Source organism: Drosophila tropicalis, unplaced genomic scaffold (assembly GCF_018151085.1).
Source record: "Drosophila tropicalis isolate 14030-0801.00 unplaced genomic scaffold, ASM1815108v1 contig_845, whole genome shotgun sequence".
Classification (NCBI taxonomy): domain Eukaryota; kingdom Metazoa; phylum Arthropoda; class Insecta; order Diptera; family Drosophilidae; genus Drosophila; species Drosophila tropicalis.
The window spans coordinates 11,736,772-11,749,973 of NW_027173338.1; the positions used below are offsets into that span (position 1 = coordinate 11,736,772).

Here is a 13,202-nt window from a genome sequence, read left to right on the forward strand (position 1 = left end):
GTCTCTGCCTCTGCCTCGGTCTCTCACTCCACATGCGAGGTCTCGAGACATGAAGAACTACAATGAGTAGGTAGTTGGGGCGCAATTGCCGGTGCCTCAGTCTCGGTCTCAGCAAGTTGGCAGCAGGTCGGCCCACGTTCTATGCTTTTTTCTCTCACTCCTTTAGTGTTTCCCCCTCTTGTTGTCTCTGTTGTTTCTCTGGACAACTGACTGGTGACTGCTCCCGGGCATAGGTAGCAGCAAAAAGCTGTTCAATTTAGAATTCAAATTGTTGTCTTCGCTTCTTGTATTCCCTTCTTGCCACCACCCATCCCCGATCATGCCACACTCCTTTATATGGTGAGCCAAGCTTTTGGCTCGAATCGTAGCTTCCCCCCTCTCTCTCTCTCTCATTTTGGCGGCATTAGGGTTAAGCAGGTCAAAATCCGTACAACTAAATTGAAGCCCACAAACATACAACGGGGGAAGCGGCAAAGGGACGACACAAGATGGACGCATGGAACGATGCAGTTTCAGAGCAAAAAACAAAAACACAAGAATCCATTTTTCGTTGCAAATTAAAATGTATTTGCAGGGATAAAACCTAACAAAACCGAATCACAAAAAAACTGCAAGGAGGAAAAGATTCTTTTAAATCGGTGACGGTGACCAGAAGCAGCCAGAAGCACTTTCTGTAGCTGCTTATTATAGTTTGATGTGGATTCATTTGGTTCTTTTTTTCGGGCACGTTTCACGTTTGACGCGCGAAATATTCACTGAGTGGAGGCCCTGTCCCTGCTATTAATTTACCCCTAACCAATCTCATTATATCTTGGTCGAAAGGGTATTATCAAATTGGTCAGATGTTGGCAAAGTGAAGATCCTGTTTCCATTTACAATATGCGGGTCGCATATTTTCATCTAGATGAAATCACATTCGAAAAGACTTTTTAAAAAAGGAAGTTAGAGTAACTTCGATTCGTTGCAAACATACTTCCGGAATGTTTTCTAGAGATGAGAGATTGGGGTTTACCATTTATCATCTCTAGAAACGCCAAAATGTTTTGTATTTTTTAACTATATTGTGTTGGTTGTTGTATTTTGTTTTATGATCGTAAATCCTCTCCCGATGCTATGTAAATATTGCGCAACAAAATAACTTTATTGGGCTTAAATTTTTATGGCTCTATTAAAACACAAAAACTCAAACAAAACTTTAACCAAGTTAAAGTCATATAAAAAAAGATCATTCCCAAAAAAACCACACAAATTTAACAAATATTTACGAGTTCTTTGGCTTACGCAGAACAAGTGAGAGGGAGAGAGAGGATGACAGAGACAGAAAGGGACAGAGAAACCAACACTTTTTTTTGACGAATGCTTCGTATGCAAATTGACTCGATATTTTGTGATGGTCAACTGAGGTCAACACAAATGACAAGATAGACAGAAAAAAAACTTGAACTATAAAGTTTAATTAGATTGGAAACTTTCGATCAACTTTTTGTACCCCTTTTTCGGGCATTGTTTTTGTTGGTTTCCTAACCCACGTGGGTTTCTTTGATGGCTAATCCCAACTAAAAATACTTCTAGGTAACCTAATCTTGAGCTAGATGATGGTAATTTATGATAAACTTTTCAGTTTATCTCCTAAATGAATATTAGCTGCGAAAAAACTATCTAAATACATAATATAAATTTTGCATTCATTAGTTCTTTGTTTATTCTTTGCCCTCTCCTTCCAAATACATTTATATTCATAGGTAAATTTAAAAGTTGTTTATTTTTTGGTTGGCCTAACAATTTCCTTTTGCAGTGGCGGAATGCAAGTTCCTTTGTTTGATGCAGTCGAATGATTTGCATATTTCCATATTTTTTTTCTTCCAATTACATTGCGTACATTCTCATACATACATGTGCTAGATCCTTGGGCATCATCATCATTCTCTCTCCCTTTCTGTGTCTCTCTATCTCTCACTGGAAGAAGTTCAAAGTCAAGAGCCGAGTCTCGAGTCTCACAATTCAAATCTGTTTTTGGTTTGGTATTGTTATGGGCAAACCCCATCTAGTTAATGCAGTAAAATGTACTCAGTTTTCTCTGTACCCTCTTTTCTCTTCTTTTGTTGGTCAGTTATTTTTTACTTACTCTTTTCTTAAAGTTTTTTTTTTCAACAATTGTTGCTGTTGTTGTTAGCTCTGTCAATTACTGGCATAGAATTTAGAACGTTTTCTGCTGCTGCTCTCTAACCATATAACCACAAAGACCCAACTCTGCAGCTAGTTGCCTGAAATTATGACAGCAGAAAAAGCCACCAATTTCCGGTATCGCAGAGATACATTTGCCTCTTTGTCTTCACCTTGTTAAATTGCCCACTACTTAAAGCTAACGCATGTTTTGAGGGGGTAAAGAAAAAGGTTGAGACTGTTTTTCTCTGCAATTAAATAGATAATTTTTGTATCAAGAAATAGAAAGGAGACAAAGCTTAAATATATGCCAACTCTCTTAGGGAGATTAATGAAAAGTTCTCTAATATTTTGTTTCCTTTATACATAGACATATATCTACTTACACACATAATCAAAGGGATGAAGGTAGTTAAGATAATATTAATACGAAAAGTAACAAAAACCTATGTAAAATATATTTAATTAAAACTATTTGGAACACAAACAATTAATGGGTTTTCTTTGTCCTGTTGAGTAAACTGATTTGTTGTTGCCCATCTAACCTAATGCGATCTCTTGAGTTGTTCTTTTCACTTATTGTTAGAAATTTTAGTCTGGTTTGTTTTACTTGTGTCACTTTGATTTTGCGCTTCCTTAACCCGATTCTTTTCAATTTGTGGATAAATTTGAATGCGTCTATCTATCTCATCTTGGACTTCTTCCTTATTGAGGATGAATTCAGCTTGACGCAATTTTCGATAGAGCTTGGAATCGTTGTTGGCCTGAGCCATTAAGTTAGAATTCGCTGTGGTTACCCATGGACGTCGTGTAGTTATCTCCTGCTCATAGAGGGCAGTATTATTAATAGGAAACGGACTGGGCTTAATAAATATGGCCATATAACCAGGACGAGTGATATCTCGATCTACAGGAAAGACACTACAGTTAGAGTGAGATAAAAAGAACAACAATTAGAAACGATTTAAGGGGGAACCCACCAGAAAGTGTTTGCATCTGGATCCCATACATCGTGTCCCCACCAGCTGCCGAGCACTTTGAATGGACATGATCGATTTCGACCAGAATACGATTCTATGACATCGCCCACGGAAACAAAGAGAAGATCCGTGGTATTCGCCTCAACGAGATGGGCCTTTCGCAGCATAAAGATGTCATTGAGGCTCGAGATGACAACATCATCGTATAAATTGTAAACCAAACGGTTCTGATTATCCTGGCCCAGGATTAGCATCGCGATTCTCATGCGGTTAATGAGATGGGCCAAGCCTAGGAAATTGATATTCATATCCTTTAAATCATCACTCACATAGCCAAAGAACCAATGCCTCATATGTAAACGAGCTGGCAACTCCATGCGGTTCATTAGGAGCCATGGACCTTTCCAGCTATTGCTGAAATTACAATAGACCTTGACGGGCAAACCGCGATCTTGCTCCAAACGAATGCCAAAGACCTCATGTAGATCCATATCCTGGTGACACTTGGCCAGGGGAAAGTCAAAAAGGTCATCGGCATGGGGCACATCGGTAACTCCCTTTGATTTCGGCTCCTCTGTGGTGATCTCCACTGGATCTTCTTCGGCAACAGATGCAGTCGTTGTCGTTTTGGAACTTGGCGTTGCTTTACATTTTATTTTCTTTTTATATTTTTGTTTTGGCTTTTTAATCGGCTTAATAGGCCATATCCAGAGGGACAAATCTGGATTCTCGACAATCTCATCCGTATTGATACTATCTGTTTCCCATTCGATAATGGAAGCTTTTGGTGTCTCCTTATGCTCATGTGAGGTATCCCGACTATGTGAATGTTCTACAGAACTAACTTCAAGCGTTTCCGAATCGATTTCTAAGGTTTTAGTTGTAGTACTTCTCACCCTATCCTTCTCGCCACTTCCTCTGTCAGAGACGTAGCGATTGTTATTGAATATAAAATTCATATAGTAAGTCTGCGTGGAAACCATTGTTGGCAGGGCTGATAATCCAAGCAGCAGCTGCAGCAGAAGCATTTCCGACTGTCCCTCGACTGAAGGCAATGTCTTGTAATTGGGTTCTCTTTATAGGCTTGGTTCAACGCGATGTGACCAATTTGCTTAAGGAACTATAGCTAATGGTACTATCTGAGACTATTCGTTTGAGTCATAAATATTCACACCATGTTTAGCCAATTGGTTATGCTCAAAAGTGATAGGACATCGAGGAGGAAGGGGTAAGAGGAAACACGCTGGTCAATAGAGAAGGTCCATTGTTCTGCCAATGACTGGGAACTGATTAGTTAACCATGACTTGAGAATGGAGTAAGTCAATTTATGTGACTGATCATTATCTTAGAGCTTTCATTTGCCATAAATTACATTAATATCTTTGAGTTCGATATATTTATTTGAAAGATCAGAGATAGATTAATTGTAGATCAGGAATAGAAAGAGAAACCATGTTCAATCGAATTAATGTAAACTTAAATATTATTAGTTTATTTTTATTCATCAAATTTTTTATTCAATTTAAGTTGCCCAATTTGCCCACAATCCTATAGCCTTGGCCGGACCACTTAGACATCATCATTGAACTCCTCATAGTCATTCTCTGTTAAGGTTCTCTGCTTGGGAATTCCATTTTCCTGAGCTTTGTGGGCCTCTCTGTCCAGTTCAGTACTCGCCCCGGAATCGGCATTCGACTTGGCACCGCCACTGCCAGAGCCACCTTTGCTACCGGAATGGCCATGACTCTCGCTGCTCTCGTAGATGGAACGCACATATCGTCCACCAAAACTATCATCGATACTGATCTCATAGCTGCTATGATGGCTGTGGTCTCCAGTGCGTCTGGCAACATTCTCCTCTTTTTGCCGTTCCCTTTCACGTCTCCCGGGAGCATCTTTACTGTCACTGTCGTCGTCATCGTCATCAGTTCCGGGAGGCGGTTCCTTAGGAGACCCCTCATTCGATTCTTTACTGTCTTCATTGTCATCCTCTTCTTCTAGATGACTTTTGTCTTCGTCCTTATCGTTATCGCTCTTATTACCTGGTGATATGCCCTTGCTATGGTCGCTGCCACCGGCCGCATCTTGTGAAGCAGCTGCTTCATGTGATTCATGAGAATCTGGGTTGCCAGGTTGGCCGGGAATTCCACCGCCACCTCCACCAGTGTCGTCACTGGTGCCCCCATCCGGATTGTTGTTATTGAAAGCAAAATTCATATAGTACTTTTGTCCCAGAACTCCTCCATTCTGGAGATGGAGCTGACAAAAAGCTAGCAGGGCAAATGCGACTATTCGTGTCCTCATCTCGCTCCACTCAACCAATCCTCAATTGTGGACCAGCGGCCTGGTTCCCTCTCTTATATATAGAGAAGAGGTCCGCTTGCTAGTGCGGCGAATCGCTCGAATCGATTTAGATGTGGAGCAAACCCATAAAACAAAACAAAGAGCACAACAAAAACAAAAAAGTCAGCCACCCGATAAAGGCGTGTCCAACAAGACGCAGCTTCAGATGGGGCAGTGGCTGGGTCTTTGTCTCTGGGTCTGGGTCTGATTCTTGGTCTGGGTTGGGTTGGGTTGGGAGACTTCTTTGCCAATTCAGTGGCAGTTTCCAAAGTTAGTTGCTGTCCAGCTGCTGAGGCTGCCGGTAATGGTTGGTGATGCCTCGGAAACAGGTTGCTGGAATTCAATCAGGGCCAATCTATAATAGAAATCTCATGTGGCGCGAGCTTCAACTCAACCTGCACTCCTGCCGCCTGCCTGCCTCCAGGGGAGAATGAAGCGGAAAGAAACGACTTCTCTGCCCACTTTCAATCGATCGTGCGTTGCAAATATGAAAATGCTACTGCAACCACAGCAGCCGCAGCAGCATCACTTACTGCCAAGGCCCACAAGCTTTAGCTAAAATCGTTTTTCATTAACAATTTTAAAAGCCGCGCATTAATCACAAAAAAAAGGAAGAAATATATCCACATGCTTACAGGATGCCCCCAGCACATGCAACTGAGGAGGCGGCGGCGGCACTGTGGTCAGTACCATAGAAATCAATAAAAAACTTACTCTGTATTCTCATTCATAGGAAAATCATAAGCAAAGATAAGCAACCACTTGATATTTTCCTTGATAAACTATACAAACTGACAATGTTTGTCGAAAAAAGTTGTATATCGGAAATAATATAGACTTTAGCAGCTAGTTATAACACTTCATAGATCTTTTGGTTTAGTGATAAGTTGTGTGATATTTTTAGATTTTTTATTAAATTAACTTAATAACTTTTTTTTGCTTGAATTCTGTTTAACAACATTTGTACCGTTTAAAACCACTGTACCTTGACCAACATGATGAGCATATATAAATAATCACTCTTTCTCTCTCTCTCTCTCTCTGTGTTTTTCTCTTTGCAGTCATTTCGTGATCAGTCTATCGATGGCACTGGCCTGCCGCTCTTAACCGAAGATCATTTGGTTAACTCGCTGGGCATGAAACTGGGGCCGGCATTGAAACTGCGCTCCATATTGGCGAAGAAATTGGGCGGTCCGTGTCCGTGTGTTGCGTGTGTTGCGCAGGCCCAACAAATGTTGGCACTGCAGACGGGTGGTGCGGTACCAGCACCAGCACCAGCAACAACAACGACAACGGCCACAACCACATCTCCAACTACAACTAGTTGTAGTTTGAAAAAGGAGATTTGTAATGGCAGCGATAATAACAGCAATAGCAGCAGCAGCAGCAGCAGCAACAACAGCGATGCGCCAACAGCAGCAGCAGCAGCAGCAACAAGTTCACCCAGCAACATGTTACTCTTGCCAGTGTTGCCGTGTAGCATTAGTGATGCTAGCAGTTGAATGGGCATCCTTATGAATATTTAATAGCAGCAGCATTCATACAGACAAAAATATCTGTAGCAACATGTTGCTATTTGCCAGTGTTGCCTTGCAGCGGCAAAAAACCGACATCCTTATGAATATTTAATGCTAACTAATTGCATTTCAATTTTGCAAAATTGTCAAACCAAATGAGCTTTCAACAAGATATAAGAGAAGAAAGAAAAGAAGAGAAAACAAATAACTCTATGTATAAAATATAAAAGTAATTTAATTGCTAGCTAAAATAGACTAAAGTTGTACACTTTGAGAGAGACAACAACTAAAAATAACAACAACGACAACAAGAATCGCAAAGTCTTCCAATTTGCACAAAACACAAAACAAAACAGATTAAATATATTTTGTATAATCTTTTAATTAGTCAATTTAACAACAAATATTAAGAAGTTTTCATTTTATGTACTTAAATACGAAAAAAAAACAACAAAAACAAAAACCAAGTGGATGAGATGAAGAGAAAGAAAAATGATTATTTTCATTGAATTTTATTTATTTTTTATGATTCTTTTGCTTCGTTTATAACTGCTAGTCAGTAAATATATATATTAAAAAGCATTCTGAAAACTTAAAACCAACAAAAAACCCCTCCCCCAATCGATTTATAAGCATTTTTGGACTATCCTTTAATTTGACATTGAAATAAAAGGCTATTTAATTTATGTATATTCAATTCAATAACGAAAATTCTAAATAATATGAGAGCAATAAAATTGAAACCTTTTGCGGCCATGCACATTTATGTGGGAGGAATTCAAAATTCAGAATAAAATAAAAATTACCTAACTAGATTCTAAAAATACAACGTTTTTTAAGAGCTCCAAGACTTGAAGACATACAAAAACAAAATATGAATAAAAACAAACAAGAAAAAAAGAAGGAAAACTTATATATTTTATAATATAATTCATTTGTATATATTGTTTATTTAATTAGTTGTAAAACCAAACAAAAACAACATTTGTAACACTTACAACAAGTAGAGAGAAAACGAGATGAAGTGAAAGAAGACCCAGAGAATCATTTGATTGTGAATTAATTAATGATTTATTATTTTGTATTTAATAAAATTATATAGCTATTTTTTATTCAGCTCAAGCAAATAAATTATAAAAGTTATCATATACAACAACAAAGTAAATGCAGTTTTTGCCATTTTGCCGTTTGCAGTTTGCAGGTTCTGACCTCCAATGGGTCAAGCGGAACCGTTGCGCCAAAAGCCAACCAAAGGAAAAAAACAATTAAAAGCACGCAGCGAGCAGCAGCACCTAACCGACCTCACCTCCTGCCTCCCCCACTTCCCAAAACGCTGATGGGACTAGTCAGTAGTAGCGTCTAATTACAAATTGGAGTCATTGAATTTATTAAACAAAAACCTAAAACGGCCGCCTAGAAATGTGCAAAATGTGCAATGCACTTGAGACACGCCACATTTTGGTAGGGAGCGGAACGGATCGTTTCACTAACTCACTTTAGTCGGTCATAATTCACTGCATTTGTAGGCATACACTAACCATATCGGCCATGGCACGAGCTACTTCTTTTTGTCTTTAGCTCTTCAATTACATAGTTTGCAAATAGTTCTTAAAACAAAACGCTTCAGGCGGATGACCCAGAGAAGGCTTTACCAGGACTCTTCAGAAATAAGGAAATTCGGACAATTTCGAGCTTTATGAGTTGACAGATTGATTGTTATAAGAGGTCGGTATATTCAATTATTTCTGAAATAAACACCTAAAAGAACAGTGGTCAACCATAAACGATTGTTCTATGTACAAAGTAAATTTGATGTACTTGCTCCCAAACAAGGAGAAGCCAGTTAATATGCATATTATATTATAAAGCATCTTAAAGCCAATCTTATTTACATATATGAACTAACAAATTGAATTTCAAGAATACATCAAATTTGCCGCAGAAGTGCTAAAAATTCACTATACAATTTGGCTTATGTACACTCATGATGAATATAATAGGTACACCCTTTAAAATGTAATTTAAATAAGCACAACTTTTTTTCTAATACCTTAATGACCAACATTTAAATGCACCTTTCTTTATTGAACATTTGTGTATTGTTATATTCATTATATTATATTCATCATAAGTGTATGTACATATGTACATAAAAGATACAAAAATATAAATTGACTTTAAAATATTGAATATTTATTTCATATATGGTATGGTTTTTGTGTGGTATGGATTTCATGCTCTAATGGAACTCTAAGATTAGGTAGAGGTAACTTGGTAAGCGGAAGTAGGAGGATCCATTCAACTCATGGCGAGGAACTTAAATTTTTACTGAATGGCATATCACATTTCCCGTCTAGGAGGCAGCAGCTGTAGCTGTAGCCTTGACGTCTGTTTCATTCTTCTTGCCATTTTGCTCCTTGGCAGCAGTTGGTAAGTCCTTGACACCAGTGGAACCAAATCCAGCCTCACCACGCTCAGTATCGTCCAGTTTATCGACCAACTCCAGCTCTGGATAATAGATGCGCTCGCAAATGAATTGGGCAATGCGATCTCCACGCTTGACCTCGAAGTCGGTGTCCGAATGATTAAACAAAACCACACCCAGGTTGCCGCGGTAGTCCTCATCGACAACACCGGCACCCACATCGATGAAGTTCTTCACAGCCAAACCCGAGCGAGGAGCCACACGTCCGTAGGAGCCTTCTGGAACTTGGACCTGCAAATCTGTCTTTACAATGGCCTTACCGCGGGCCGGCACCACAACGTCATAGGCACTGCGGAGGTCAGCACCAGCAGCTTTGGCAGATCCTCGAACCGGCTCCAGAGCATGCTCAGTTAACTTGGCAAAGCGGAGTACGCACTTCTCGATCTTCATTTTCTTGGCAGGTTGGATTTCAGTGGAATCAGTGCAAGGCATCTGTGAGCAATTAATTAGTTGTAATTCTTAACTGATGATACTTTCTTACGTGCAAATTTTTTCGCAATATTTTTGCCGGCGTCTCTGCAGGAAATTGGCGGACTCTTTCAGTGTAACCGTTTACTAAAAAAATCAAAATACCAAAAAGCGTACTCTTTCAGTGTAACCGTTTGCTTCAAAAAATACCAAATTGGTATTTTGAAAAGATACTAAATACTGTCATCGAAGTTTCGGTCATTGTCTATCGGTATCGAAATACCACTGGCAGATGTAGCAGCCCTGGATAAAGGTTCAGTTTTTCATCTTAATAAGGCGGGCGCCATAAATATAACAAAATATTCTTAGTAAAAAACAAAAACAACGAAGGAAATTGTACGTTTTCACTGATTGTGAGTTATATAAATATACATTTTTTGCCCTGAAAAGTGGTTTTAATAAGCAATATTTTTTCGCTCCGAATATATCATATGCAATAAGAACAAATAAAAATTTTAGTAAAACGCTATAAATAATATATATGTAAACCATATATATTCTCAAATTTAAAAAACGTTATTTGATTTCAATAATAAAGATCATGTATATAGCTTGAGTTTGGGTGACGTTCGAACCGCTCATGTTGTAGTCCACCCCTGGGCTTGGACAGCTGATTGGAAAAACAGCTGATTCAAAATTCAAAGTCGCCAACAAAAATATTGATTTGCAATTATTGTTTTTACTTAGTAAATTAGTGAGTAGCATTTAGAGTTAGTCATGGATTTTACTGACTTTGAAGTGCGGAAGGTAAGTTAAAACGAACTACAACTACAAAATATAAAGCTCTACATATTAAGTTCTCAAATATTGATGTGCTTCTTTGCAGTGCCCACCTACTGTCATGTACATTCCCAATTTCATTACCTCCGAGGAAGAGCAGCGAATTCTAAGTCAAATTGAACGTACTCCCAAACCACGATGGACACAGTTACTTAATCGACGACTGGTCAACTACGGCGGTGTGCCTCATCCTAATGGTATGATAGCCGAAGAGATTCCCGAATGGCTACAAAGTTATGTGGATAAAGTTAACAATTTGGGCATATTCGAATCACAGAATGCCAATCATGTTCTGGTCAATGAATATTTGCCCGGCCAGGGAATCTTGCCCCACACAGATGGACCTCTTTTTTACCCAATCATATCGACAATTTCTTGCGGAGCTCATACAGTGCTAGAGTTTGCAAAGCGTGAAGGCAATGAAGAAGGAGATCGAAATGAAGATCATGCTGGACGCGAAGTTCTTTTTAAATTGCTGCTGGAGCCTAGAAGTTTGCTTATCCTGAAGGACTCCTTATACACAGACTATTTGCATTCCATTGGTGAGACCAACGAGGATACACTCTGTGATCGAATTTGCAATTATGATCTTTGCGAGAATACCTACAAGATTGGCGATCATTTGAGGCGACGTACGCCACGCATTTCCCTTACCATACGTAATGTGCCCAAAACTAGCAAGATGAAGCTGAAATTTTGTTAGACTGATCCTCAGGGATTATGATAATAAGCAATTTAATATTTAATGTTATTGCAATTGTGTGTTATTGCTGTTGGAATCAATGTTAACTAAAAATATGCACAACTTAGCCCACTGAAGTCTGGCCACAAGCAGAGCCATATAAAATCCTCCTATGACACAAATCTTCCGCTAGTCTTCTAAGCACTTAAATCCTTCAACTTATATCCACTCTCACTCACTCACGCAAACCAAGTGCTTTATTTTTGTTGATCTTTTGGATGGTGGTATATGTATGTATATATAATATATATTTTTATCTTTCTATATTAAATTAACAAACCAATAATTTAAGAATAACTATGCAATTTTTGTTAAAAACTTAAATTTCCAAAAACTTTCCATTTTATATAAATTTCACTTTCAGTTGTAGTTGATTTATAGATTTAATTTCGCAAGCAATTGTTAGGAGCACAAGAAAAGGATTTTTGAAATATTTATTATAGAAATATCATCCTGTCATCATAATTGTATATTCCATACACATTTATCCATATATATACATATATTGAATGTAAATCCTGCGTGTATTTTTGTAACAATTTTATGTCCACTACGTGCTGCACCCCAAAGAAAAAAATGTAATGAAGTTGCAAAATAAAAACTGTTTGCCATTGTTAAAGCGAGATTACTCCTAGAGCTTCTCATCCTGCCATTCCAGTCGGAATTCCCGCTCAAACACCAATCGATCATATAAACGCACTTCGCTAATTCTCGCCGATATGTCCAGGCGCAGTTCACTGACAGCCAAATGGAAATTCTGACGCACCGTGCGCTGCTTATCCGGAGTTAATTGATTCAGTGGCTTCCGGAACACACTAATGATGCGCTGCAGATGGTATTCCACGCTGGCACAGCGTCCAATGCAGACCCAGAGATTCTCCGGATCGTGTATGTTGCCAGGGAATCGTGTACGCTGGTCGAATGGAGCTTTGCCCGAAAGCAAATTCCTTACTTCGGCAACGATCTCTTGGTGGGTCTTCAAGTCCCGGGTACTTAGTGTTTTGAACTCGTATTTGTCACAGAAGTACATGAGATCACTGATGGCACACCAGGGCTGGGCAGCAAGAGTTGAATGGTTGTGCGACCAATTGCTATAGCCAGCTGGAGAGGCTGGCGTCTTAGTGGTCGAGGACGAGGTCGAGCTCTGAGCACTGGATGCAGTGGGATTTGTTTTGGTTGTTGATGAAGTTGAAGTGGTTGTGGTGGTAGTGTTGGTAGTGATGGCACTCTGTGTCTTGCTTGTTTCCACAGGGGATGGGGGGCTAGTAGTACGGCCATTCAGTGCCTTGGTTCTTTCAGCACGCTGCAATTGTTCCATTTCGCGTTCATGCTCTTTAGCCCTTAGATAGGCTTCTTTTTTTCTGTTGCAACTCCTGCAGCTTGGTCAACTTCGGGGGCGATGAGGATTTTGTGAAAATTGAGGGAACCGGGTGACTGGAGCTATTGTCTTCTGTTATTACACATTCTGTGTAATTTCCATTCGCATCCAACGATGCACTGCGTCCATATTTGGCACGATAACGCTCTAGCGTGTCCAGCGAGAAGCTAAGCTCCTTTTTAATGGCCTTTTGCATTTCTATATGCTATGTATATGTACATATATTTTCTGGGCGGCGATTTTATGTAATCACCTTGAAACGTTCCAATTCGCAGCACCACGCGCTCTTCTCGAGAATTTACAAGCGAATGCGAAACGCAATTGAAAGAACAAATTCTTGTGGTG

At 39.3% G+C, this 13,202-nt stretch overlaps 6 protein-coding genes across 10 annotated transcripts in view; 2 read left to right on the forward strand and 4 right to left on the reverse strand.

Annotated features, from left to right (window-relative positions):
* Positions 1-8,019, forward strand: part of Samuel (SAM-motif ubiquitously expressed punctatedly localized protein) — a 58,332-nt gene extending 50,313 nt beyond the window's left edge. For all 5 annotated transcript variants that reach the window (XM_068294450.1, XM_068294453.1, XM_068294451.1 and 2 more), the window contains one exon: positions 6,549-8,019. In XM_068294450.1, coding sequence (XP_068150551.1) covers positions 6,549-6,989 — 441 coding nt within the window. In that variant the 3' untranslated portion in view covers positions 6,990-8,019. The remainder of the gene's footprint in view (positions 1-6,548) is intronic.
* On the reverse strand, positions 2,680-4,171 carry LOC137580602 (uncharacterized). Its single transcript, XM_068294700.1, has 2 exons — positions 3,144-4,171; positions 2,680-3,084 (listed from the first exon to the last, which is right to left on the reverse strand). Exons 1-2 carry the CDS (start codon positions 4,169-4,171, stop codon positions 2,736-2,738), a joined length of 1,377 nt encoding a protein of 458 aa, XP_068150801.1. The 3' UTR covers positions 2,680-2,735.
* Acp32CD (Accessory gland protein 32CD) lies at positions 4,610-5,461 on the reverse strand. Its single transcript, XM_068295320.1, has one exon. It carries the CDS (start codon positions 5,446-5,448, stop codon positions 4,714-4,716), a length of 735 nt encoding a protein of 244 aa, XP_068151421.1. The 5' UTR covers positions 5,449-5,461; the 3' UTR covers positions 4,610-4,713.
* Positions 8,020-9,175: 1,156 nt separating the features above from the next.
* dUTPase (Deoxyuridine triphosphatase) lies at positions 9,176-10,101 on the reverse strand. The gene is made up of 2 exons (XM_068294573.1): positions 9,971-10,101; positions 9,176-9,921 (listed from the first exon to the last, which is right to left on the reverse strand). The coding sequence occupies exon 2, from the start codon at positions 9,919-9,921 to the stop codon at positions 9,358-9,360; it is 564 nt and encodes a 187-aa protein (XP_068150674.1). The 5' UTR covers positions 9,971-10,101; the 3' UTR covers positions 9,176-9,357.
* A 446-nt stretch (positions 10,102-10,547) lies between these two features.
* On the forward strand, positions 10,548-12,104 carry LOC137580597 (alpha-ketoglutarate-dependent dioxygenase alkB homolog 6). Its single transcript, XM_068294694.1, has 2 exons — positions 10,548-10,704; positions 10,784-12,104. Exons 1-2 carry the CDS (start codon positions 10,675-10,677, stop codon positions 11,438-11,440), a joined length of 687 nt encoding a protein of 228 aa, XP_068150795.1. The 5' UTR covers positions 10,548-10,674; the 3' UTR covers positions 11,441-12,104.
* On the reverse strand, positions 12,002-13,201 carry LOC137580596 (uncharacterized). The gene is given in 2 exon segments (XM_068294693.1): positions 12,002-12,839; positions 12,841-13,201. Coding segments are annotated over 2 exon segments (942 nt in total). The 5' UTR covers positions 13,054-13,201; the 3' UTR covers positions 12,002-12,110.
* Position 13,202: the final 1 nt, after the last annotated feature.

What these genes read in the sequence shown, in the direction of transcription:
- dUTPase (XM_068294573.1), bottom strand. Translation starts at nt 9,921, where the DNA reads ATGCCTTGCACTGATTCCACTGAAATCCAACCTGCCAAGAAAATGAAG.
- LOC137580597 (XM_068294694.1), top strand. Translation starts at nt 10,675, where the DNA reads ATGGATTTTACTGACTTTGAAGTGCGGAAG. An exon ending in CTGACTTTGAAGTGCGGAAG is followed by an intron (nt 10,705 to 10,783) that starts GTAAGTTAAAAC and finishes GCTTCTTTGCAG; the next exon opens with TGCCCACCTACTGTCATGTA.
- Acp32CD (XM_068295320.1), bottom strand. Translation starts at nt 5,448, where the DNA reads ATGAGGACACGAATAGTCGCATTTGCCCTGCTAGCTTTTTGTCAGCTC.
- LOC137580602 (XM_068294700.1), bottom strand. Translation starts at nt 4,171, where the DNA reads ATGCTTCTGCTGCAGCTGCTGCTTGGATTATCAGCCCTGCCAACAATG. An exon ending in CCAGATGCAAACACTTTCTG is followed by an intron (nt 3,085 to 3,143) that starts GTGGGTTCCCCC and finishes CTCTAACTGTAG; the next exon opens with TGTCTTTCCTGTAGATCGAG.